Genomic DNA, 27,370 nt, shown 5'->3' with positions numbered 1-27,370 from the left:
ACCTGATTCTGTTCCTCAAAGCTTAGAAATACTTCTTGTCTGTAAAACTAGTGAACACAAGATATCAAAACCAATCATGACAGATTGAACCCAAAAAATCAACAGCCAATTCAAACTGACAGAAACACATACATCTAAAGATACTGACTTCAGTATGTAGAATGTGGCTACAATTTTTCTGCTCAAAAGACACCATTTGTGGGATTGTAATGAGAAAAACCTTTCAGAAATTAATTCTGAGTTGTCTTCATTTTCTGCCCCACTTAGAGCATTTTACCTTTTTACTGACCTATTTTTTAGGTCATTTTCTAACATATAATCCAGCCCTGTCTAGATCAAAATTTCTATTATTCAGTAGGCTAAAATATCGAGTCAGTTGAGGTTACTTTATCACAAGTTTTATTCCTTTAATTTCAAAACAGTTTGACTAGCTAGAAGTACTAACCTAAAAGCCAAATATTGGTTCCCAAACACTGTGTTTATTATCTCATGGGAGAAAGCCCAGAAGATTATTTAATTAAACATGTAATTGCATTCTGCCAAAGAGGGATATTTCAGGATTTTCTTATCATTTTATCATTTGAAAATCTATAAGTCTAATAAAGACACCCTGGAATAATTTCTTGGGTTTCTTTCTGTGAAGGAAATGAGACGATCTGTTACGCATCCAATAAATGGATAATAACTTTCTTTGGATAACGTTCAAATAAAGTGAAGGGGCTAGTAATATTCTTAAAATAGCCAAAACTATAGTCAGAAAACCTTTGAAGCAACTTCAAGGTGATTACTCCTCAGCAAGTTTTCCTCTTTCTTGGCCCTAGCACTGGAGTTACATCTGAGAAGCAGAGAACACTCCATTGACTGATGTAAACAAACACAACTGCAATTAAAATCAGGCCTTTCCTTCCAGTCAAAGAGCTACCTCAAAAACACAGTATTTGCTTTCCTCTGTGCAAAACACTTTGCTATATAATGAAGAATAGTAGTTTAGTTAAAGGCAAGCATATATTTTTAGTCCTAGATTGTCATGAAACACTGCCTACAGTTTGATGCATGCAATTTTTCCTCATAGAATGTGACACGTATAAAAGCAACCCCCTGACTTTGCCCAAATGTAATGAGAAATTTGTCCAGGATCTTATTTTTAGCGGCACCACGGGAAGCAAATTCATCTTCAGTGCGGGCTAGTGAAGAAAAATTGTGTTCAGGAGGACAAAGGTTTCTATCTAGCCAACCAGCAGCATAGTTCTGAAAACCCCAGTGTCAATTATGCATATTTGTCTCCAAGGTAAATTACAGTAAATGTTAGACAAACTGAAACAGTGTTGAACTCTAAGCAAAGGAATATGTCCAAACACCAATCACTTCTGTAAAAGACAGAAGAACCTCTGCTATTACCACCTTCAGTGCTCCACAAACACCTAACTGCCTAAATTAACAGAACAGCCACTGCGATAAATAATTTTTCTTAGTCGTCTTCTATAGACAGAGAAATACAACTGGGCTAGCTCTACTTCTGTTTCCTCATGATGGCTGCGGTTGGGGCTCAGCTCAGAAAGGAATCCTCCCTGGAGTCCTTGAACTGTAATTAGCTGTTTAAATTACAGCCTCACCCAGCTTCGATCAGAGAGATTTTGCTATATCTTGTACAAACATTCAGCAAAAAAAAAGCAATCTCTGATTAAAGAGATTGAAAATGAAAAAGAGGGAGTGACACAGCTTTCAGTAGCTTTCAGTGGAGGCAACTTATACATATCACACAGATCTTCCAGTGATATATTTTTATTAATTTTTAACAGGTCTCCTATCTAGCTGTTCCTTTCAGGACATTTAAAACAGGGCGGGTTCAGTGAGGTAACGAAGGCTAGGATAATGATTTTCTAAAGTCATCCCATATTATAATACATACCCTCAGGAAAGTACAAAGGTAGTGAATTTTACTTCATTCTCTGATGGAAGAAAGAGACACATCTCTATTATTCATAATAAGAATTTGCACAGAGAACTTAACAAATCTGTGCACTTGCTAAATTGAATTACAGATTCTGACTTGAAGAGGAAAAAAAATCAAAACTATCAGGGTATCTCAAGCTTAGACAAAAATTACTCTACTAGAGAGTAAAAAAATTCAAATTAATTGAGGAAGCTTTTAGATGAATATTGTTTACAAGAAATATGTTTTTTTATGTATAGTCTTCAACATGAAAATGCTTGCTTTAAGATAAGCAAACAAAATAGATCCATAGATAAAAATGAGGGAGTTTACATCCACCATGTCTTACTTCTAAAGCATAGAATCCTATCATTAGTACTTGATTGTTTTAAGCGCCCAGGCAAGTTGGGCATTTCATAGACCTGAGAGCAACTGGCAAGGACACACAGCCTAAAGAGTTCTTGCCATGAAGATGTGAAGTAAGTGAGGCCTATCAGGAATATGAAGCTAAGCTCATATTCTAAACAAGTTTCAGTGAATAAAGTCTGTTCTTTGGATGGAAATTATGAATTCTTCAACTTTTTATAAAGTTTCATCCAAATTAAATTGTCATTTTCTAGCAAAAAAATTTCACTAATTAGAAGTTCCATTTCATGAGAAATAGCATGTTAGTTTGTGTACACCTACTTTAGTTTTCTGTCTGGAACCTTAGCCAACTTTGTAATTGGAAACATATTGATCTATGCAAAAAAACCTTAGTAATTTTCAAAAATTTCTTAATTGAATAGTTCTTAAATTTTCCAAATAAAAAGTCAATGCACTTTCACAACAATTCTTCTGCATATTACATATTGTATGTGAATTTAAGCTACCTGAATTTTCTTCTAAAATGTGTGGAAATTTGATATTCTGCCTTCTTTTCTTAATAGTCTGTTTATTTTTTGAATCTGTTGCAAGCAAAAGCTTTTTGTAAATTTAGTTTAATTGTATTTCAGATGGTAACAACCTTTCAAGTGGCTCTTCTTCAGGTAAATCTATCTTCTAAAATTCTATCTAAAAGTTCTTTTATTGCTTTGTTCTGGCTATATTATTTCAAGATCTCATTACATTTTTTATATTTCTAGAAGAGTTCAAGTCATAATATTGCTCTTGCTCTCACTGTCTGAATATTTATTTCTGCAAAACTATAGATATAACAGGTAAACTATTAAATTTAGTATAATTATATGACATATAAAATCCACATTTAATGATAGTTCTCATCTTATTATTACTGAAAGTAGCAGTAGGCAGAGCATAAAAAAACTTCAATCAGTATATGAGACAAAAGACATTGCAGAAATTGATAGTGGTATATGAATTCAGTGTTAAAACATAGAAAGCATCTTCAAGCTTCCCATCTCAGAGAAAAGCAATATTGTTTATCCTATGGCAGCCAAGGTGATGGGGGTTGAGAACTTCTTGAGAGCTTGATTTAATGGATAGAATTTTTTTTTTTTTTTTCCCAACTGACAAAAAACCCACTATAGTGTCTCCAAGACAGCTAAATATTGCTCTGGTAACAAATAATTTAGATATATTTTCTGCAATATTTTCTATGTTTTTCATTGCAGTTATTTACTTTTTTTCTTCTTTCATACTTCTAATCATATTTAAGAAATAAAAATTAAAGAAGAAAAATCACTTTCTGAGAGGACAATTTTTTTTTTATATGGCTCTTTTACAAAAGCAATCCTGTAATTGCAATGAATAAGATACAATAAAATAATATTTCTATCAACAAGTGAAAGAAAAACAGGTAAATGTACCAATTCATATTAACATTCCAGGGTATAAACATTATGTCTTTTGAGGGAGATCCTGTTAACACTGTTCAGACTACGTTCACTTGTCAACCACACACAGCAAAGCCCCACAAGCAGTCAGAGACTTCATTCCCTTCCTTTCATATTCTGACAGAGTCCCATGTGCAGATATCAAAGTTAAATCTTTCTCACATACAAGGGAACATAAAGAAGATTACTGGTTTCTTATACTGGTAGAAGACACATGCAACCTTAAATTTTAGAAAAAACTAAAAGAAGTACCAAATTTTAAGGAGACCATATCAGAGGATAAAAAAAGAAGTGTATTCACTGTCTGAGAATTATGAGTTCTAGTTTCTAATGTTAATAATTGCACATGCCTTGCTCATTCCTCCTGAAAATAAATTAGGTTATTTAATGAGCAGAGCAAGAAAATTGTCTACTTAAGTGTGCTTCAATGCATTTTGGGAAAAAGAACTGAAAAAAACATAATTGTCTCTTTCTGTGATTTTTTTGTCCCAAGGCCTGCTGTGCCCAGATAGAAAATAAGGCATCATCACATGCTGCAGTGTTTGCATAGAGTACATTCAAGTATTTGCTGCTATTTTAGACTGTCAGTGTTTAGGGATTCCATTTCTCAAAAGCAATTGTTTCCTCGAGTCTGTTGCATGAGTTGCTAGATGGTATTTCCAAGCCTTTGAGCAGTAATTCAATGACTGTCTCTGTCTGTATTTCTGATTACCTAAATCCTGGAATTCTGTGACAGTAGACATTCAATTATGAGAAAATGTTTCAGTAAAGGTCTGACTTGTGCTACTTTTGTGAAAGTAATTTTGCTTATTCTTTGGAGAAGTTTCAGAAAAAAGATATCATGGAATTAGCCCATGCTCTGTAGGACAGTCTGTCATATTTGACCTATCTTACGTGGTATTGTCAAGGAAATCCGTGTACGATAGGTTGGTCATTGTGGATTTGTATGTTCTATTTTTAACCTTATATATTGAAAAAGTAACATATGTTTGTATTATAGCCAGACCAGTCATTCACCATTGTAAAACTATCCAAGACCTGATTTTCTTCAACACCCTACCACAGTTAACAAGTTGTACAGGAACATGAACAGCTCACTTTGGTTCCGCTCTCAGCCTGGGGGAAGTGGTGCATTGCACCTGGAAACCGTTCTGACATTTTCTACACCTCACTTAGACAACCTTCTGCAAACCCTTTGTGCATTTGAGCTCCTTTGATTTGATTTTGGAAAGTAAATCTAGAGAAGATTCAGACAAACAGACCAAATGTAGCTGCTAGTTAGGGAGCCTGAGACCAGCTAATATTTTTCCTTTTGCTTTTACATTTTGGGGTTTGGATAACTTTTTCATGCTTTGCTTCAGCATGAAAATAACAATAATACTAGTGGTGCTACAAAAAGTGGCTGAGCAATTCTTTGAGGAGCCATCACAGCTTTTCAGCTGCGATCTCTTATGACTACTCTTCTACAGTGCTTGGGATAGGATTGCAGTAATCCCATTGACATGGGCTAAACAGACTTTGGGAGACAACACGTAGCATCTACTACTACCCAGAGCCCCCCAAAGAAATTGCAGAGAAGGAAAAACTCTCTCAGTTGCAGGCATTTCTCTGACTTATCCACTGTGTCTTGTATGTAAATATACATTTTCATCACTAGAAATTTAGGAAATATCTTCACTGTATCAAGGCAATGCTCAGGCCAAATATAATTTCCCTTCCTTTTAATGAAATGTTTGCACAGAACAGACACAAGAATCACTAGCAATGAAAGTGTATTGGGTTACAAAATAATTCCTTTTTCAGATATTTTTGCTGGAATACCCCATTTATTGTATTGATGGGGCCAGAAATTTGGAACCATGATTGTAGCTGTTGATAAGGTCTTTTGGGAACTAAGTTTCAGTCTTCCTTTTTTTTCCCTCCTGACGCAAAACTACATATTTATTTATGTATTTAGTGTTTAATAGCAATTTTATATTAATGTTTTCTATTAAAAACAAGGATATTATTTTTTCATCTCAGGATCTCCCATCTCAGGATGGGATTTTTCCCTGCATTTTTTTTTCCCGGAAACTATTATTCAAAATATTTTGCTTCCATAAATTCTATGTCTTCTCCTTTGATCTCCCAAAATATGAGACAGAATTATAAAAGGCTTCCAATTTTTCCAAGAAAAGTCAATTTGAATTTGAGACTTTGGAGACAATTCTATCTGCAAACAGTTTAGAAGAGTCTTAAGAGCATCATCTACAGTGATATTTTTGGACTGAGTTCTACTATTTAGAAACTTTAACAGCTGAGATGGCACAGAGAATAAGTGCAACCAACAGATTAACTCATTTGCAAATTACTTATACAGTAAAGCAAGGTTTGAAAGGAGGAGGTGGAATATAAATCTGGAATTGTGACTCAGCCTCAACTGCTTTCCTCAGTTGCTCTTAGGAAGACACAGTCATACAAATCTCTGACTAAGCATTAAGAAGAATTTCACAATCTAGTCTTTAATAAAACATAAGGACTTCAATGTAACATTATCTCTGGATTCATAGTACATAGGATTCATAGTTGCATCTGAAACATGTTTGAGTATTTTAAGCCATGATCCATCTGCTCTGACATCATATTTACACAAAGCAGGGGTTTTCCATTACCAAACGAAAGATTTCACCCATACACAGGATGCCAGGAAAGCTTCCACTGGTACTTTTAGTCTACGCTGGGACAGCAGGCCTGAGGCCTGAATGAATTTTGCAACACGACAAATTGTGTTATTACACTTCCTTGCTCAGTTCAGTTCAGTAAACTACACCAATTCTGCATGGGGCCCCTGATAACTTTAACTACAGGAGAGAGATGAATGTCCAACACACCGTGTAGCTCATTACCTGTTCACTGAAGAATAGAAATATTCCTTCTCTTAAGAATATGCAAATTAAAAAAGCAGGAAATAGGGTGAGACTATTTATTGCAGTGTATAGAAGAAAAGCAAAAAGCTGCTCATCAAAGTTTTCTATTTCATGTCCAAAAGTCCTAGCAAGAAGCAAAATTCTCACTGAGTATTCTTTCCAGCTGAACTGCAGTTAGACAGCTAAATCAGTAATGCATTATAACATGGTCATATTAACGTGGTGAGGCAGAAAAGACCATCTGCAGCACCATGAATATGACTAAAATAGAGTGCCAACAAAAAGCCCTGAACTGTGTCTAATGCCAGAAATCCTTATGAATGGTGTTTTTAAGAATTTCTGTGTAATTGATAAAAAAGAGAATTATAGATTTAATTTCACTTTGGATGCAATAAGCTTTCAAAATTGATTTATAAGCTGCTTCACAGCTCAATTCTATGTGTTTTTAAAAATAATCTATTTTTTTTTTACATTCTTCACTAATTTCTACTATGAGCAGTTGTAGAATTCAAGCATACTTAGTTAGAAGAAATACTTAGTAAGTTAGAAGAAATATACACACTCCCAAGGTGCACTCTGCTGAATATCACTGTGTAGACCGAAAATTGTCACCTTGAACTGCTGTTTTAAAGATGCATGACTCTGGTTTATGTAACAGAGATTTCTGTCTATTTTACTGTTGTGTGTATATACCTAGAGTGAAAAATTCAATGCTAAATATTTAGAATTTATCAAACTTTTTCAAAAATTGTCAAGGTCAAAAAAGTAAGATCATTACATGGATTTACATTTTAAAGTAGGGGAAAAAAAGTGGAAATTAATCACCAGATTTCTACACACTTGGATGTTATCAATAGTCAATATCAATATATTTTCAATTACTTGGATAAAAAAGGTGCCAACAATGAGGTGAGAATATTTGCATATGTCAAAAAATTATTCAGACTATTACATGAGATTCAAAAACTTATGCAAGGAAGCTGAGTGGCCAACTGATAAAACAGCAAAAGAAATTTTTTGCAGACACAATGTTAGAGACTAAATTATCTATTACCAATCAACAACAAAAATTCTCAGCTGTTGTAGAAATATTTTAAATTAACACAGTTAGAAAAATAATTCAAAAATGCAATGAAATATTGGTAATTATAAGGAAGCAAACTAAGGTCAAAACAAAAAGCCACTATGTCACTGCATTGATCCCTAAGTCTGGGAGTAGCTCAGGCCTTTGTCAAAAAGGATTACATTAGAAATAAAAAATAACTAAGAGTGAAAAGGATGATCAGAGGTACACAATACAGTTACACAAGCATTCTTCAGCTTGCTGAACAGGTATACAAAGACTAATTCAGCAGATGTATGAAAAACTGTAAACACACAGAGAGTATATTGACACTATAAAAAGGGAGTCATTATTAGCTATTTTTTATAGGAGCTAGAACCCTACCCAAGGCAACAAGTGTATAGCAAGCAAGGGGAAGTATTTTTTCATAAACATGCTAAAATTATGGAATTCTTTCCTATAGAATGCTTTGCAGATCAAACTACAACCATTTTTTAAAAATCACAGAGACAAATTCATAGAAGAAAGGTACACCAAACATTCAGTTTGTGGTTTGAACAAACAACCTTTAGCTCAGGGTGTTTCTGAAATTCAGATAACTAGAAACTGAGTAAATTTACCAAGAGAAGTAACACAATATAGTGATATTAATCTCCTTCTTCATGTGTCCACCACTGGAAAGTATCAAGGTCCAGTCGTGTGCTAGATGGACCTCTGGCATCATCTCGTACAGCAGCTTTAGCTCTTAGATAGGTTTTCCTGAGCAGGGTACTCTCGCCTTCATTCATTTAGAATTCAAAATGCAATTCCATTTTCAATACTAAATATGTAGGATATCCATTTTAAAACATTAAATGGTTGAGCTGGGTCATCTGTTGTTCTCCAATTACTGTCACCATAGGCATAAAAGACTATTCCAAAACATGTCAGTATGGAACGACAGATTTCAGTAGTAAATATTAACAAATGTTAGGCAATTTAAACTGACTGAAAAAAAAAAAAAAATCTTATCCCAAACAGAACTTCTTATCCCAGCAAGAGAGAATAAGAAGATACTTTGAAATATTCTCCAGGAAATCATTTCACTGTTGATTCACTGTTTAAAACACTTATGTAGCAAAGCAATGAGATACAATAAGTTATTAAGTAAGTCGGTCTTAATGACACCTGATCATTTCAATAATTTTAATTATTTTGCTAAACTTTTTCTAAACAGTTTCATATTTTTTTCTGTACATCTGAAGTCCCCGTGCTTACATCTGGGAGTTGTATTACACAAAGCCTTACAATATTTGTTATTTAGGTTTGATTTTTAGAAAGGTATTATGTAAATTTTGCAATTCTTCCTCTATAGTTTCTTTCTATGCACCATATTATACTCTTCCTCTCAGCTGCTGATATTTCTTCCCATTACATGAAGTATTACTTTTCCACACACTCAGGATACTCTCCCCTGCCAACACACCAAGCCCAACTCAGCCCATCCCATGCAAATGTAAATATTGTATAGGTGCAACTGAAGTTTGAGAGCTGTGATGCTGTTTTTTCTTCACTTTGCTCCTTTACTTTTCATTTTAAACTCATTAAAATCGTTTCAGCTAATCATCAGATGTAAGTATTGGACAGGATTGTAACAAAACTGATATAAAGCTTAATTCTCTATCCCAAGAAATTAGCAGTGGTATCTTCCAGTTTAATCTGTAGCCAATAAATGCATATATTAGCAGTACATTTATAAGCACATGAAGTTCCACTAATAATAAAATCCACAAATATCTATTTCATGATAACAGCTACCAAGCAAAGTAGTTAGACATGTTCTGGCAGACTTTTATAGATACATAGATTTTTAATTTAGAAAGGACCATCTGAACCTCATAGCTCTTAAAATAGGCTGTAGAATTAATGCTGCTAGTCCGATTCTACACTCAAAAACTTAGGTCTGTCTGAATTATGAAATCATTTAACACCCTAAATATAACAAACTTGGACTTACATCATATTTATATATTTACACATTCCATTGATAAGAATTTTATTGTATTAGGAATAGATACTATCATTCACTGTAAAAAAAAATAACTTCACTGTGAAAAAAGCTGATTTTAATGACCAGACATTAATGTGTAATATTTTCTTCTGTTTCTGTGTATTTACATGTAGGCAGACTTTTTGGGTTCCGGCTACCTGGATTGAGACTTCTAACGTACAGAAAGCAGTCCTTACCCCAGGAAGACCCCGACGCAGTCATAATCGATTCATCTAAGCACAGTGATGACTCAGTGGCAATGAAGCACTTTAAATCACCTACAAAAGAAAGCTGTAGTCCTTCAGAAGTGGATGATACAAAAGCACTGATTCAACACAGTAAATGTTCACCTTTGGTTAATATATCTGGACCTCTTGACCACTCATCACCTAAGCAGCAGTGGGACAGACTTTACCCTGACATGATACAGACAAGCAATCCACTAACCCATTCCAGATCAAAGGAAAGTATTTGTAGTATACGGAGAGCCTCTTCAGTACATGACATAGAAGGCTTTAATGTCCATCCCAAGAACATTTTTAGGGACCGTCACGCAAGTGAAGGTACGGTAAAAAGTCAATCGCTGTTCTTTGGTGTACTAAAAAAGGAATTTTTTTCAGTATTTCATAGTAATAATCATCACTTTGTAAACAAATCTAAATATAGCCAGATAAAGATAATGACTCCAAGGTGCATTGAAAATATTAAGGGCCCAAATATGCCAGGCTTATCCACACTAAATATTGTTTTTCATTTCCATGGAGACTAATGGAATCAGGGTGTTGATCTTCTCTATAGGGATATAGCAAATATTGGGGCCAGCATTCTTAGAGCTAATATTGGTGTTTGGGGGGACAAAGATATCAGGTGATCAAATATAATTGCATGTACCATTCTCTCCTATATTTACATATATTAGATTGTCTTTGACTGTATGAAATCCTACTTCAGTGACTAAGTTTATTTCTCTTAAATCAGTAATGTGCAGATTGTACATTCACTGGTCCAACACAAAGACATGCTTTTTCTCTCATGCTGAAGAAAATATCCTCAGCAACTCCACATGCTTTGTGTAATGACTAGTGAAATATCTGGTGAAATGGTGAAATGCTTAGTGTAAACTTTGTTGAAGTGTGATTTCTCTCCATGTGCAAGTATATTCATGCAATCAGCAAAAGTTACAAAGGCGTTTCCTCTCTCTTCATCTTCACTGTCTCTCCTAAATCCATGGAATGTAATCCATGATTTCTTTTTGAAGAGAAGCAGTTTAAAAAACTTGGGAAATAGCTTAGCAAGCAGAGATTTGAAAGCCCCTTGAATTGAGAGGTCTCTTTTAAAGTGGCTTTTGAAGAAAAATGCCACATATACGCTTTCACATCTACTGATGGTCTAGTGACTTAAATTACACACCTTTATATTTAGGCCAGATGACAAGGAATGTATAGTACTATTTTAAGATTTAAAAAAATATGCCATGGAAGAACGTGTATAAATTCTTAAATTAGCAGGAAAAATAATTCTTATTTTCAGTAATCTTTATCTCTGATTCACTGACCACAAGTGTAAAAAAAGTGTAAATTAAGTTCTTCTGCTTTTTGGAAAGTTCACTTCAAGAACCCTATTCTTCTACACATTTCCTAAATTATGTCTGCATGTTCCTCTGACACCCAGTTAAGCTCATAGAATAGCAAAACTAAACATTCCTTTCAATCACTCTTCCTGTATTAAATATAATACATAAGTCCTTTTTTCATTTCTGTTTCTTTCTTGGGGTTTGTTTTTTTTCATTTCAAATGAATGTGAAATTTTTATTTTCATAACATTTTTCATTATAGTACTTCCCAAATGGTCATTCTTCATCCAGTTATATATCTATGAAAATGTGTAAAAATCAGTTTGAGTATTAAGTGTCTTTGATTACAGTGGTAGAAAGCTGATGCATAAATCACCATGTAATTAAATACTTGCTGAATGGAGGAGCAAAAATTTCTTTCACTGTTTTATGGAAAAAAATTTTTCAAAAGTTACATACTAAGGAAAATAAATTTTACTATGAGGAGTCAATAATCCAATTGAATTCCTAATGCCTGTCCCACAATGTGATCACTTAAAGTGTAAATACAAAAACAAACTCTCTCTTTTCATTCTGTGTAAACTACAAAATAGAAGAGAACCATGCCCTAAGTTTATGTCATGCATAGTCATTCTAGAAAAACTCAGCAGAAGAGAGAGCAGCTCTCAGAAAGGCATTAGAATCAGTAACCATCCTTGATGCCATCTGCTTACAATCATGTTAGAATTGGGCACCTTATGCTGAAAAGATGTTAAAATTTATCCAGCAACTCCTAATTGCCTAATTCAACAGTGACCCATAAAACCCTATTACTTCTATAAAGTTATCCATGCAAGTTCGGCAACCAAGATTTAGCTCAAATAATCTTCTCTGGGTTTGCAGATTCTGAACAGGGAGGATGCAAAACCTTAAGTACAACAAGTACAAGTAAACTACAGTCCCAAAGGGCTAAACTCTTACCAAAGGAAACATGGGGTTTGATATATTTTTCCATTCCATTTTTATTTTGAGCTTTCCTAAATAATTCAAAAACTACTACACTATCTGAAAATGCAAGTCGGGATTGAATTTTTTCCTGCCCTTGACAGTTCAAATAATATTAATTGAATCAGTAAAGCAGAATTCTGAAAGAAGATAATAACATTACTTAGCTTAATACTAACTACAGCAATTTACCTGCAGTCAAATTTTAATATAATACAATTGAGAACAGAAATTATTTCATGTGTTAAATTAATTTATGTAGCATTTTTGCCTACCACTTTAAAATTATCTTCACTGTCCCCATTATATGCCAAAAGATTTTACAGTAGAAGTGACAACTTAGGAATTTTAATTCATTTGTGTACTGGATCAAGTTCCATTCTAAATTTGCCTATATGACAGCAAAAGCTACAGGGCATGAACTGTTTCTTACACTCACCACACAAAATGCAGCCAAACCAGCCTCATCTGAAACACTAGTGATCCAGATTTTGCAGGCAGGAACAAGTTCACAGGGACTATTCAAAAATGCTATTGTCTTCAGAAAGTGGACTCAGGAAGATCGCAGTGGCCTTCTGAAACAGCAGCAGGCTTTTGGGCCCAGCTCAGCCTAATCTCCAGTACTGCTGCCGATGCCTGGCGCTGGAAGGCATTGGGCTGGGGGGAACTAAACACCCTTCCACAGCCCGGGTCCAGAGGGCCCAGCTTGATGTGCTGTGCTCCCCAGTGCTGAGGAAGCCGAGGAGAAGACAGCAAGGTGCCAGGTGTGACAAGGCCCAGCGCCGCCTCCAATGCCACCTGCAGGCCATGGCCTCTGTCCAGAGCAGGCCTGACCCCTCTCCACAGACACAGGGCTGCAGGGGAACAGCCAGAGCACAAATGCCTCAGCCTCAGAGGTGCCCTGTCAGCCCAGAAAAACGAGGTGCATGCCTGTGTAAGCCCAAGCACATTTGAGAGCTGGTCACAGCAGGTATTCACATCAGGAGGAAGGCCTTATTTTCAGCCAGACCCTCCACACACCCCCCAGAGCCACAGCCAGGCAGGGCACAACACAAGGGCACAGTGGCCTTACATTATTATCACATGAACATGAAGTGAGGCATCTACCTCTGCACCTGTGTGGCTTCTTTAAAACAGTGAAACAACAGCAGTAATAATATTCTCCCTGAAAAGGTTTGACCTGATGAGAGGATTCAGGGACAGGTGTGCCTTTGAGGACAGAAAGCTTTGCCACTGTTTCCTTGTGGAAAGGCACCTGAGAGCTGAAAAAAGTTTAAAGTATATCTTTCTCCATCACTTACAAGGGCATTGCTAAGATTGCTACCATGTTGAAAGCATTTTCTCACATGAGTCTAGGCAGGCGTGGGGCGGTCTGCGCTGGGCCTCCTGTGCAGCCCCACACGCCATGCAGCCACCCAGCACTTCTGCCTCAGCTTCTCTTAATTATGTGGGACTAATTACTTCTTCTTGGTTCTTTTGTCTTCCAACCCACTGCCAGACTTGTGGAGAAAGAATTTTATCATGTTTCTGTTAAGGCAAGTGAGCTAAAGCCAGTCCTACTGCCTGACGATCTACTCCAAACACTTTTACACATTATCTCAATTGTCAGAGTGATTTCACCTTCATTTAAAGTCTTCATAATACAGTCAAGGAGGTGCAACGATATTTCAATTCAAACCATGCACACTTTGAAGCTGTATTTTCTGCCTTTTCCAATGTAGATTTTAGTTGTCTTTTTTTCTCTTTTTCTTCACTTTTATTATGCTGAAAACCAGACAATGGTCGCAATGTCACAGGTAAAGTATACATCTAGACTGTACCTTCCAGTGTTTCAATCAGCCACACTTTTTGGCATGTTACTTTGTCTGCTGTATGAAATGTTCAAATGTTCAAATGCAACTTTCTCATGTTGACCTCTCTAGGGCTAGGTATATTACATAAATTATATTTGTTAAATATGTAGTTATTCCTGGAACTCTTGTCTCAAAGCACTAACTATGAATCCCTGGAAAAAATGAAGGCATAGTTAAACAGCTTTTTAACTCAATTATTTGTTAATTCAAAAAAAGGAAGAGAGGGAAGTAGAACATATCATAGTTACTTAACTCAGTGCTGTTGTCCCTAAGCAGTCAAAACTTCTGCTGAAGCTACCAGCAGTTTTACCTGTAAAAGGATGTGTGATTGTATGAGGACATTAGCAAATGATCTGTTGTTACAAGATGCTTAGTTTTCAGTTAAAACTCTCAAACATTAAATAACTGATAATCAGGACCCTTGTGGAAATATCTTCACTTATTCCTCTTTTGTCTCTTTAAAACTAGTTTCACGTTCCTGGATGGCAGGGGGTATGGTTTCAAGCTTCCTGTAGCATCAAAATGTGCATGCATGAACTTCATCGCCAATTTTATGTTTAAGTAATACTTAGTGCAATTACAAAACTGTTTCTTTTCACCAGCATTGAGCTACATGTTTTAGGAGAAATTAGAACATAATCCATAAATTACTTCCTCCATTTCTGATTACTTACTAAAGTGTTCAGTTTAATTGTCATATTTGTATCTGTGGGAAAACTGATTTGTTACTTCATGCATGATGCAAAAAGTGTGTGTACCTGGTAAAAACTCTCTAAACTGCATGCAGTGCATGACCTAGATTCTGTAAAAAAAATTGTGGACTACAAAATCATTGCGTTTGCTTCATGTTTATGTTGGCAAAATCTTGGGGGAAAAACATGCAGTTTCTGTGCTCTACAATAGCTTCTATAAATGTATTTACTGCTGGTGAAAGATGATGAATTGGCAGCTCAGGAGAGTGAAATCATTTCTCAATGCATTGTATAAGCAAGGATGATGAAATCCTACCATAAAAATGGGGAGCTCAAACTTAACCTGCAAAATTCTCCTTTTTAGGCTAGCAGAAGCAATTCATTCTCCCTGCTTATTCAGTTCTCTGCCTCTCTGTTGAAACTGTCAGTCAGGGTGCCAATTAGTATCAATTGTGGTTGTGATTTGTTATGGCCCTCTTTTTCTGCTTCCTGTTATGAAAATATAGTAATGGTCCTCTAGCTGTCAAGTACCAGCTCAATTTCTGCCTAGGCTGTACTTAAGCTAATACTGTCTTTCAATCAATTACCATTGTCAATGAGGTGCATTATTCCTTTCACCACTCTCTAAAGCAAAAGAAGATGGAGTAAAAGAAGCAAGATTTTGTTCTCATGTGCATGAATTTAAGCCTATCATGTTCTAGGGTACGAGTATCAGCAAAAGAGAGAGTAATCCCTTTTGGAATGAAAGTGATAAAAGATGTAAATCCCAGAAACCAAAAGTTCAATGCAATTTAATAATCTGTAAAGTTACTAATAAAACAAAATCTTGCCTACGGTCTAATAGCAGGTTTACCTAAGCTATCTTAGTTTTCTCTTACCTTTGAATTTCTAAGGTATCAAGAATCTTGTTAATCTGACAAATGGTTTTAACTTGATATCCTGCTTACTGAGCTGATTCAACACTTAGAAACTATTGCTAAAACAGGGAAGCAGGGCTGAAAATCTGCAGTCTGACCACATGCACAATAGCATGCAACAGCCACATTAGTCACTTCACTGATTTGTGAGGAGATTTTGTGTGCCCTGATATATTTTGAAGACTAATTTTTAGTTGACTCATATACATGATGTGAAAGACATTCAGGTCCCAACTGGGCCAAAAGGCATTTAAGTATAGTATCACAATCCCTTGGTGGTATCCTCAGTACCAGGCTTTTTTAACATTCCTTGCAGGTGAAAGGTGTAGATTCTTCTCTTTTCCAATGAAGCTGTTCCACAAAAAAAAAAATACAGTAGAAGAAAAAGGACTGTTTTACAGTTTAATGGTTAGAGAACTCAGGCACAAATTCTTTTTTGTACCCAAACTTTTAGTCTAGAGCATCATGCCCTCCCTTGTCATCTTAAATTCCTTTCTGCACTGTGGCAAAATTTGAAATGGAGTAATAGAGATTTTCTATCTGTGGTCCAGATTAACATACAATTATCATGATTTAAGGAGATAGAAAATATGTGTAAATCCTTATAAGCTTCAAAAAAAAATTAAATGTCTGCTTCTTCAGCAAGCACTTGAAGCCAGGTGTGATGAAAAATCAACCCTCACTTAAAGAATTAAAAAAAAAAAAAAAAAAAATTCAGCACAGCATGAAACATTTCCCCACAGCCATCCACAAGCATCTAGTTGCTTTGAATTTCATTCATTCTCACATTGCAAATAAAATCAGCCATTCCACTGGTGACTTTGCAATTTATCCCATAGGCCTATTCCTATCCCATTGACTATTCCTGAATCAACACATGCATTCTTGTTTTCCTATCGGGAAGACAAAAGAAAACCTCAGAAAGAAGAAAAAGAAAAAAGCATCACATTGATACCCTTAATAGAATTAAGGCAACCTTAAATAAGGTTCTCATGTGGATCTAAGAAATACCCTTCAATCCCACACTTTATGTACATTATTACTGACTGCAAGGTCTGGATTTTTTTCTTAAATCCCTAAGTGGATTTAGCTCTCACTGTCTAAACATCTTTATAGTTCTTTTTTCCAATATTGTTCTCAAAAGCAACTTTTCCTTGCAATGAATACTTTTGGCTTCCCAATGAACCTTATGACAGTACAAAACAAGTATTCTGATCATTTATATTGCTTTCTTGTTCAAACAACTCTGTCCAATAATGAAAAGAATATGGAAGGATATATAAAGGATATGCACCTCATGAAGTATGAGAATTCTGTATTTTTGTCATGATGCACTAAAATAGTATAAAGTTATATATACTGTTAATATTCTACCTATGAGTGTCCCTATAGTTTCCAATATTTTGTTAGCAATGACATGTGAAGAAACATATTTTGAGAGTCTACTCAGTTTTCCAGTTTCTTTGAATTAGGTTGTGAGCTTAAGCAAGGTAGGGATGTGATAATAGAGCCTTCACTAATTCCAGTCACTCTTATATAATCATGAGTCCTATTTCCGCTCTTATAAACAAATGAGCATATAGTCTTTATATTCAGCCAGAACTATAATAAGAGCACAGCAGCATTCCCAGTAACATGAAAACAAGTGAGGATAGATGCACTATGCAATTTGGAATCCATCGACTTTAAAAAAAATATTGAGGGTTATATGTAAAGGAAATGTCATATTTATAGGCAATATTAGATTTGAATCTTACTAGCAATAGTGTTATTTTTTAAATGTAGATAGTTTTTATTGTTAACAAGTAGTATACAGAAAAATAGTTTTTAATCACCCTTTTAACATATCCCACCTAACCATTAATGATAATTTATTTCTCTTCATTTCCCAGTTACTAAATGCATGTTCCAATTTTTCAGGGCCTTTTAATCATATCAAGTCCAGTCTGTTGGGATCCACATCGGATTCGAATCTCAACAAATACAGTACAATCAACAAAATTCCTCAACTCACACTGAACTTTTCAGATATCAAAAGTGAAAAAAAATCTTCATCTCCTCCTTCTTCGGAGAAAGCAATTATTGCACCTAAGGTGAAAGACCGAACGCACAATGTAACGGAAAAGGTTACACAGGTAAGGTAATGCACATTATTTTAGTTCATTTTTAATTTTTTTTTCAGTGTATTTGATAGTATCTTACTCTTTTAATGAGTGGTTTGGCTATATCCAGGATAATTTGAAGGCTTTAAAACATTATGTAATTTACCTTCAATTCAGTTGTTTATGAGATAGTCTACAACATTAGATGATACTGCTAACAAACAGAACTTTTCAGCTCTGTTTTTTCATGGAAAAGAAATGTAGTATGCACCATTTGTCCCAAATACGACCATTCATTTTGGTGATTCCTGTGGTTCATAAATGTTAGTTTCATTCTTCATAATTTTTCTCACCATTATGAAATGCAGATTAGTGTAAGGCACAACATGATAACAAATGGTAGGTGATTGTACCACTGTATAACAATTATAGCTCATGATTTCTGTTCAAGTTGTTTGGCTTTTCATAATGCTCTTTCTTGTGGGTATCTTTTCCACATCTGTGCATACATAAAGGTGTCAAAATGAAAACCAGATACCTTTGGACTGTACGTATGTTTTACCTTGTGAACAAGGCATATAATTGAAACAAAACTGAAAATAATTTAAGATATCATGTTTCTTTACTCTAAGACAGATGTATTGCCCTCTGAAGTCAATAGAACTTTTCAGCTAATTTCAATGTTTTTACATTTGTGTTACACCTTACATGGAGAGTGACTGGGATAGGCTAGCAATGTGGAACATACTGAAAAAAAATAGCAATAGATAACAGTATCCCAAATAACTTTTATAGAGTTAATAAGCAGAAGGTTGGCCCTTAAAGGCCCAGACAGACTGAAAGAGGTAAGAAGTGCTTCGTAGTAGAATGCAGATAGATATTCCACAAGGAAGATCTTGCAGAGTAGCTTTTGACTTAGAATCGTAGAATGATAGAATTTAAGACCATTAAGTCCAACCATTAACCAGCACTGACAAGTCCACAACTAAATCATGTCCCCAAGTGCTCACCCGACTGCAGCTTCTCTACATTGGTGCTCTGCCAGTGCCCATGCTCCTACTCCCTTTAATAGATATAAAAAGGAATGTATTGTATACCCTCCTAGAGAAATAGAGATAAAAGTTCTATCATTTCTATTTTGAGATCAGTTAGTGCCTAAAAAGTAATTGGATTTTTATCTTTCATATATTTGTCTTTACTAGCTAGCTTGAATCTGCAACCATTGTCCTTTCTTCTGTGGTCAGTTTTGAAAGATATAATCTCTTCTGGATCCATTTTGATATGGTTTAAATTATTCATAGTAGTTATATATAGAAATCTTTTCATAGATAATATGGCAGAAAGTCAAGTTACATAAAAAAGACTAATTTTTATAAGTTATATAAGCATGAGGCAAGGTAGGTTTTTTAGGCTTAGTGTGGTTTTTTTTCTTTTTCTTTTTCTTTGTTTTTGTTTTTTTTTTTAATTCTGACTGACTAATTAGTGCCAGAGCACTGAGTTTCTATGTACTAGTGATGCCGTTGGGGTCAGAATGGGGCGGGGGGGGGGGGGGGGGGCAGGGAAGGGGCAGAAATTTTTTTTTAATCTATGTTTATTCTCCAAAGAATTTAGATTTTACAAAAAGTCCAATGGAAATGGCCTGGATCAGCTAATCTTTCCATGAAAATTGATACTTTATAAATTCAAAATTAAGTTTGAAATTTACTCTATAAAATCTTTACACTTCACAAAAGTCTTCCAATTTAATTTGACATTGGTTTATGTCCTTTTCTAGAACAATCTCAACCACTGTGCAGAGTACAATTTGCATAGAAAACTTTGATACCAAATTCATTATAATTGGAAATAGTTCCCTGCAGCTGCTGCTTTTTCTGTTATTGCATTCACTTATCAATATTTTTAGTTGCTGCTGCATCCTAAATGCTAGAATTAGGTACAGGTAGAAACTCCTGGGAGGTATAAATTAATGTAGGTCTATAATATTACAATGGTCAAGGAGATAGTTTTTTAGAGATTCATAAATTAGATTAGAAATAGATATTTAGAAGATTAAGGTGGCTAGCTTTAGTCCTGTTTATGTTTCTATTCCCAGTGATTTCAATATATTCTATAAGACCCTTTGAAGCTCTTTGAAGCTTCTGCTTCATGTCTGACAATAAATTTCTTTGTAAATCTTTTCCTAGGCCATAGATCCATTATGTATCTATCAGCAGAACAATGAAAAAGTGGACTTGAAAGATTTGAGCACAGTGTTGAGAATATAATATGGTGGAAATGTTAGATGAGGTAGTTAAAATATGTTCATGCTGGCACAATCTCTAATAAGGAAATCTGTTGAACAGCATCAAAAATACACAGAGAGCAATGTGACCTGTTTAATCTATGGGGCAATATCAGTAAAAGAGCAAATGAGTACGAAACAACCATGGTAAGTTTGAAGTTCACCCTTAATCAGAGTTGTGACATTCTGAAACAATCTTCTAATAAAAGAGGTAAGGGCAGGAATTCTAAGTGTTGCTAGAAAGAGCCTGAGAAATGTAGTGAAGGGATGCATAACATGCTGTGTTTTCTGGGATTGCAGGACTTGATGACATGAAAGGCTTCTCTCAGCCACATATTGTACCATTCAAACATCCATCCATCCATCTGTCCCTTTGTAGCTCTTATTTTCTTTCCCCCTTTCCCCACTTTTGCTGAGAAATTTGATCCTGCTGTTATAGTCTGACAATTCCACTACTGTGGCTCCTCATTGTGCAACTCAAAGAGAGATGCACAATGCTCTGTTAGGCACCACACAAAAGTATCAGTGAGATTCCCTGTTGGATCATGCAGCCTGGATTCTCTCTCATGTATCAGTAATAACAAATCAAGTATCACCACCACAGGATGCATCAAGTTCTTTCCAAAGACAACAGTGTATAACTTCTTTAATATCCACAAGCTGGAGATATGATTCAGGTCTTGAAGAGAGTGAAAAAGGAAAGGATGGCACATAGCCACCTTCAGAGGGGAGAGGAAGAGTAATGAATAAAGTAAATAGAAGAGTTGTTGGCCACTGTGTTTAGAGGAATTCATGCGCTTTGAGATAACATTTAAAGGGGAGTAAGATACTTCAGTAGAAAGATTTTAGTGGAATAAATTAGAAATAGAAGGTAGAATAAAGTTTAGAAAATCATTTTAGAAGAAAGAGGAGACTCTGTGGGACAGTGGTTTATACTTTAAGAGAAGGTTATAGGTTCTCTAGGTTGTACATTCTATTGCAAGAAACCTTCCAATACTGTTTTTCTACTTAACAGGAGGGTTCAGGACATTATGTAGAGATGAGAATTGCCTTAAGATACAGCTTGCAGTGAAGTACTGCTCATGTGATGGTCATGATAAAGAAGGTTCCCTGATTGTTTTGCCTGGATTTTCACCTGAGGCTCCACTGATCAGAACTCCTTGTGTAATGCCGAGACATAGCATCTTCTGGATGCTTGTTTCTGCATAACATTGACTTTCACTCAGAGAATTAGTCCAGGTGTAGCTGCCAGATAGCCCTGATTGATAAACTGGCACTGTTATAGTCCAGTGCAGATATTTGTGACTTAATTAAGTTTACATTTCCATTCCACTTTAGAAAAAATGTTTTTCATTATAATCTCCAATGCTGTTAATGTCACTCTCTTCTAGAAGAATCTCAACTTACTTTTTTCCATTATTTCTGGTTTTAGAGTCTGTTCAGGAGGACAGTGCAATTTCTGCACTCTTTTCTACTGACAGGTTCAGTTGGGGTCCTAACACTGATGGTTAGAAAGAGACAAGTTTTCCTAGAGGCACAAAAAGTAGACTTTTATTAAAGAAAGCAGTAGGGCAAAAGTTTGACATCTGTCCCATAACATCTTTTATGAATTCATAGAGGACTTCTGCCCTTAAAATTACAATGTGGAAAGATACAACAGGAACTTACTTAATCTTTTGTTTAAATACTGATTTATTGTAAAGCTTTTTAGACATCCAGTTTCCACTGATGCAAAGTTGTGGACTCTCTTGTAAACAGACTCATGAAGACTAGAATAGTCAGTATCTATGCTTTCTTTTTAAAGAAAAGAGAGAATTCCTGAATGCTCATAACCTAATCGTATCAACAAAAAACTGTCCCAGTTAATTAAAGTGTAAATTACTGGTCTCTTTATTGTGTTAAGAAAAACTGTTTTGTTGCTTTTGATCACTAGTGTTCAGAGATCATTTATCTCCTTGAAATTTGTCAGTCTGAAGGAACATAGAATGTGGTTGAAAGGCCCAATATGTGTCTGTTGTTCATGATTTGTCTCAGTAAATGATATACAAGAAGGTAAAACTCTGTAATATTTTAACTTCTTGTAATAAGAGTTTTCAAAACAGTTTCATTATCCACCCACCTCTAGGAAACATATATATACCCAAACTGGTCATATGACTGATGAAATGATAAATATATACCTTGACAGGCTACACAGAATATTGTGATCTGATTTGCAGACATGCTGAACACCCACAAATCTTCTGAAAATAGAGCTGCCAGTGAAAGGCGGGGGGGAGGGCGGTGGGGGGAGAGGATGGGGACAACCATGTATGAAGTGATAGACCATGTAGTTTCACTGCATGTTTCTGTAATCTGCCTAGACTCTATTTAGTTCCCCAAAATATTAGGAAGTAAGTAACAATATCCTCCCAAGGCCAATAAAGCTGTTGATATAAAAAGAACTATTATATGATCATGACTTCAAACTGACCTTCAGGTTTTCAGGCTAAAAGAAGACTACCAGCATTTAGGACAGAGAGGGGCAATATAAGACCTAAAAATAAACCAAATTATTGATCTATACATTTTCAGCAGTCTGATTCAGCTGACACAGTGTGTCATCCTGCAATAACTCACATACACACATTTCAAGGCTGTTCATTTTGCATTCTGCATAACAGAAAATTCTGAATAAAAGGGAAAAAATGTCGATCCTTCCAATTCCACAGCAAGATATACATATAATAGTGAAATTAGGGTGTAAACAGGGACAACATTTCCTAGTTAATGTATGGAAAATTTAAATTTACTCTGAAGTGAGAATCTTCTTTTTCCTGTTATTGTGAATTGACAATGTTTATACAGGAATCATTCCCTTTCTTTGCAATAATGCTTAGCACACCCATGCAATAGAATTTCATCTTTTATTGTCATTAAATAATTAAGCTTTGTAATTGCTATAGATGTAATTATAGAAATAGTATAAATGTGTGTAATTTCATTGTAATTTAGGTGTGACACATTCTGTGAAACAATGAAATGCAAAGAAACCATGGTGAAAACTAGTAAAAATACCTCAGTCCCAGTCTGGCCATTTAAACCTGTGCCAAAGTGTCACCAAAACTGGAAAGCAGTATCTTTTGCACCAGAGCAAATAGCTATCCAAGTGTGTGGAACCAGAAAATAAAGTCCAGTGTTTTGATCAGTTTCAGAAAAAAACCCCATAGTATTTTCATTATAATTATTTGCTGTTGCACCAAGTAATAAAAACAATCTTCAAAATTGTGCAAGATAAAATATTCCTTTCTTGCAGGAGAGCCTCTTCTTTTTGTGACAGCTGAATAGGTTCAGGCATCTGAACTGCTGCAGTGTTTTGAGAAGGTTTCTCAACATATGGTAGAAATGGAGCAGTCAGAAAGCCCAGCTGCTTTGCAGCATGTAACCTGGATGCATCCTTAATTAGTCCATGTCCTTCCCCCAAGAGCTACTCTTCTGAAAAGGGGATTACCTGATTTTGCTTCGTTGGGAAAAGTATCCACTACCTTCTATGAATTGCAGTTTTGAGTAATCAATGTTTTGTGTGATCTCTTTGGTTTTACTGCCTTGATGCTAACATGGAAAGAAGCATATAACCTTTGTTAATATCATTTACCAAAGCAACATTTGTCTTTTGATGCTAAGGAGTGGGACAAAATAGACTTTCAGACTGCACTGTAATTTGTTCTGATAATAAGGAGTTGTGTGTAAGAACTAATACTGTACAAAGAAAGCAAAGCTTATTGAAACCAAGTTGCTGGCAGCATTTAGGCAAGCCTCATTTCTCTGGTCTAGAGCTATAAACACCCAAACTCCCACTTCATGGTGGATTGACCTTGGAAGTTTCTAAACTTGGTAAGTTACTCTGCTGAAGCCAACAGTTTTGACACCCACCAGAACAGTCTCATCATGAACTGCAAGTCAAGCCCCACTAAGATCCAAAGAGCTGTGAGATCCTCTGATGCATTTGGCATGCACAGTCTGAAATAATGGCTTTCACACATGCAGTTAGAGTTGCCTTAAAACAGCTATGAAAGAAGTCATCGTCCCTCTTTCAAGTAACCTTAGAACCATCCAAAAATGTAGTGTGGAAGAGACCTCTAGAGGCCATCTAACCCAGCCTCCTAGGCAGAACAGCACAACTGCAAAGTTAGATCAGGGTCCAATGGTTACTATGTTAACTCAGGACGGTTTCTATCTTTAGGAGAGTATAAGTATATATTTTCCCTGAGATAGACAGCAATAGCTGCTGACATGGGGAAAGAAGAAGGGAAGAGGGCAGAATGCTGTGGATCTCATGGGTCACAAAAAGCTGCTATTTTTCAAATACGCTGCTGGTGTGGCTAACTTTCAGGACAACCTCTTAGAACGAGGTAGTCATGGGTTGTAGTTCCAGAGTAATTTGACTATTACTCATCTTACATAAATGACCATCTGTTTAAAAAGCCACAAAAATAACCCTGGGCACCACAGACTCAGACTCAGGACTCCCTCCCTCTCTAAGTGCCCTTACCCTCAAATGGTCTGGATTCTGAACTCTTCTCTATTGCCAGGCACCTCACATGTTCATACTGTAGGAAAAATGTTGTATCTGAACACAAAATGCCATAGCCTGGACAGGCAATGTTTAGCATTTACCTGAAATGATATAGTCACACCTATTAAGAGTCATTTTTCTCAGGAAATAAAAAGGCAAGTGTGATCAGCTAACAATTTAAATTATGTTCTCTTTTTATATAATACTAGCTAATACATAAACTGAAAATTTTGTGGGTAATATAATGATTAATTTTTTCAAGGAAATTTGTACTCTCCCACACATCACTAATGAAAGAAATTGATGAATAAATTGAATTTTAAAGAGCAGAAAGTCTCTGCAATTTGCAGGTAGTATGATGATTATAAAGCAGTTATGTTCTAACACTAATTATAAATGAGATCTTTAAGCATATTAATGAGAAATAGCAATGAGGTTATTATTCTTTTGGCTTGGGCAGCAGGGAGGAAAAAAGCATGTGGATTAGTTGTTTTTGATGTACTGGCAGCTGAGGAAAATATTTTCTGGTTATAGTTTGATAGGGTTTAGCACTTTTTTCAAAGTAGTAGAAATAGTAAGAAAAAGCAAAGACCATTAACCCCAGTCAGCACAGTGTGTTGTTTGATGATTCTGAATGCCCTCAAAATTAATAAGCTGAATGAGAAGGTCATTTTTCTCATCTATTACCTGTCATATGTTAGAACTTCAATAATGCTTTCAGCTTGTAACTGGTAACAGGATCAATAGAGAAGGGCAAACCCAGAATATTTTAATATCTCAGAGTTAATGTTTTTGCAAAAGAAAAAAAAAAAAAAAAAAAAAAAAAGTGAATGGGGGGCAGGCGGGAAGGAGAAATACTCCTTAAATTATATCGAAATACCAATATAATCACAGTAGGGGAAAAATCAGGGCTCAGATGTATGAATTCAAAATCAAAGGTTCATTCCAAACATTATGTTTATGAAATAGATATACTTAAGAGATAGAGTTAATAAATGTGGGAAAATGTATTTTCAAAGTGTTTATTGAGCTTTATGGGTGGCATTGGTGATACTGAACATAAAATTAATGAGCGTAGCAAAAATCTCTAGGAAGTATTTATTAAAAGTGGCTAGTTCAGGCCATCTGTTATGAACCACTTTAAACACAAAAGAGCCAGGGAAACTAAGCTACTGTGAATAACATGGGTCAGACTGAGGGAGGTTTCAAAAATACCCAAAAAAACAGATGAGGTTAGATGTTGGCACCAAAAAAAATTTGGTATATCTTATTTAATAGTAAAAGAGGCAAAGAGAGAGGGAGAGGGAGAGAAAGATGGAAAGACAGACAGAGTTGTACGTGGGGGGTAGGGGCATGGCGAGAGAGTGACAGGGGTTAGGTGGGAAAATATCACCCTTCCCAGATTTCCAACCATGCCTTGTTGTCCCCCTCCATCTGGTCTTCTTGCAGATGAGAGTTCCCTCTAGATGCCACCGCCAGACCAAAAAGTATAGAATCCAGTGGATTGATGTATGTTTGGGCCACGTGGCAATGCCCAGGTACCTCCCCCCAAGGGGCCCAGTTTGACATTGTGCCTTGCAACACTGTGGATCTGTTGCATCATGTTGCAGTGCTCTGGTGCAAGGTCTGGGGACCCCTTTGGGGGGGCCTTTGATGGGCCATGACACCCTTCTGTTGTCTTTCATGTGGATTCAGCTTTTCCTGGGGTGAAAGAGCCCCACAGCTGAGCTCTGCAAAACAGAAGATGGGTGTTGCTTCTGGCCAGAGTCTTTTTCACCACACATCCAAAAGCTCTCCTCCCCCCCCACCCTTTGGTGTGAGGGTCTATGTGAGCCTGGCAGCTGATAGCCCTGGGGCTGTGGTCTCCACTCCAAAGGTGCAAAGCTTGATCCAGCTGTGAATGTATTCTTCCCCCCAGCCCAGACCTGAGTCACTCTCTTCATCAAGGAGTAGCTCCAGACCTCAGTCAGAAGGCTATTCAAGGCATGGTGGTCTTCTCTGCACCTTTTGAAATACAGTTTTGCTATAGTAGGCAAAATTCTTCATGAAGATGTTAAACCATAAATTGTAACCTTTAATCTCCAACACCATCTGAAGTGTAAAAATATTCTTTAAAATAAAAATCTATTTGAAATAAACTACTGAAATTGTATGAATATTTAGCTGATATTTGTAGTACATAGAAAACTCAGAGTTTCTTCTTCTTGATATTTGATTTACCTTAGGTAAGTCTGTTTTCCTTTGACAATTGAATAAATCTTGCATTGTAGCCCATGATGAAATTGTCCTTAAGATACTTTAGGTCTTTTTACAAGCATAAAAAATTCTTTTTTTTTTTTGCTCACAGAATTGTCAGTCTTACATTAAGGCAGCATCTTTTTAAATACAGAAATTCCAGTAACTACTCAGTATCTTGGAAGCTGAAATGGTACATTCAGCTTCAGGCAGACTGGTGAATATACTACTACTAATAAATGGGAAACGTTTATTAAATGGAAAGAAAAGTTCTTCATTTCACAGCTTTGCATTTTTTTTTCTATTCTAAGTATCCATCTTCTTTGAAAATGTTCTACTTTCTAAATGAATTCTATTAATTATGAAGAAACCTGTCTTTTGAAGCAAAAGAACTGCTGAATGATATGGGCTC

At 35.7% G+C, this 27,370-nt stretch overlaps 1 protein-coding gene across 1 annotated transcript in view; it reads left to right on the top strand.

Annotated features, from left to right (window-relative positions):
- The window catches only part of KCNH7 (potassium voltage-gated channel subfamily H member 7), a 204,977-nt gene that overhangs the window by 126,087 nt on the left and 51,520 nt on the right, over positions 1-27,370 (top strand). Inside the window, exons 4-5 of the mRNA XM_058840561.1 lie at positions 9,905-10,329; positions 17,706-17,920. Of these exons, the coding sequence (XP_058696544.1) occupies positions 9,905-10,329; positions 17,706-17,920 (640 nt within the window). The remainder of the gene's footprint in view (positions 1-9,904; positions 10,330-17,705; positions 17,921-27,370) is intronic.

This window comes from Poecile atricapillus, chromosome 5, assembly GCF_030490865.1.
Source record: "Poecile atricapillus isolate bPoeAtr1 chromosome 5, bPoeAtr1.hap1, whole genome shotgun sequence".
Lineage (NCBI taxonomy): Eukaryota > Metazoa > Chordata > Aves > Passeriformes > Paridae > Poecile > Poecile atricapillus.
This window is presented reverse-complemented; position numbering and strand designations above follow the sequence as displayed.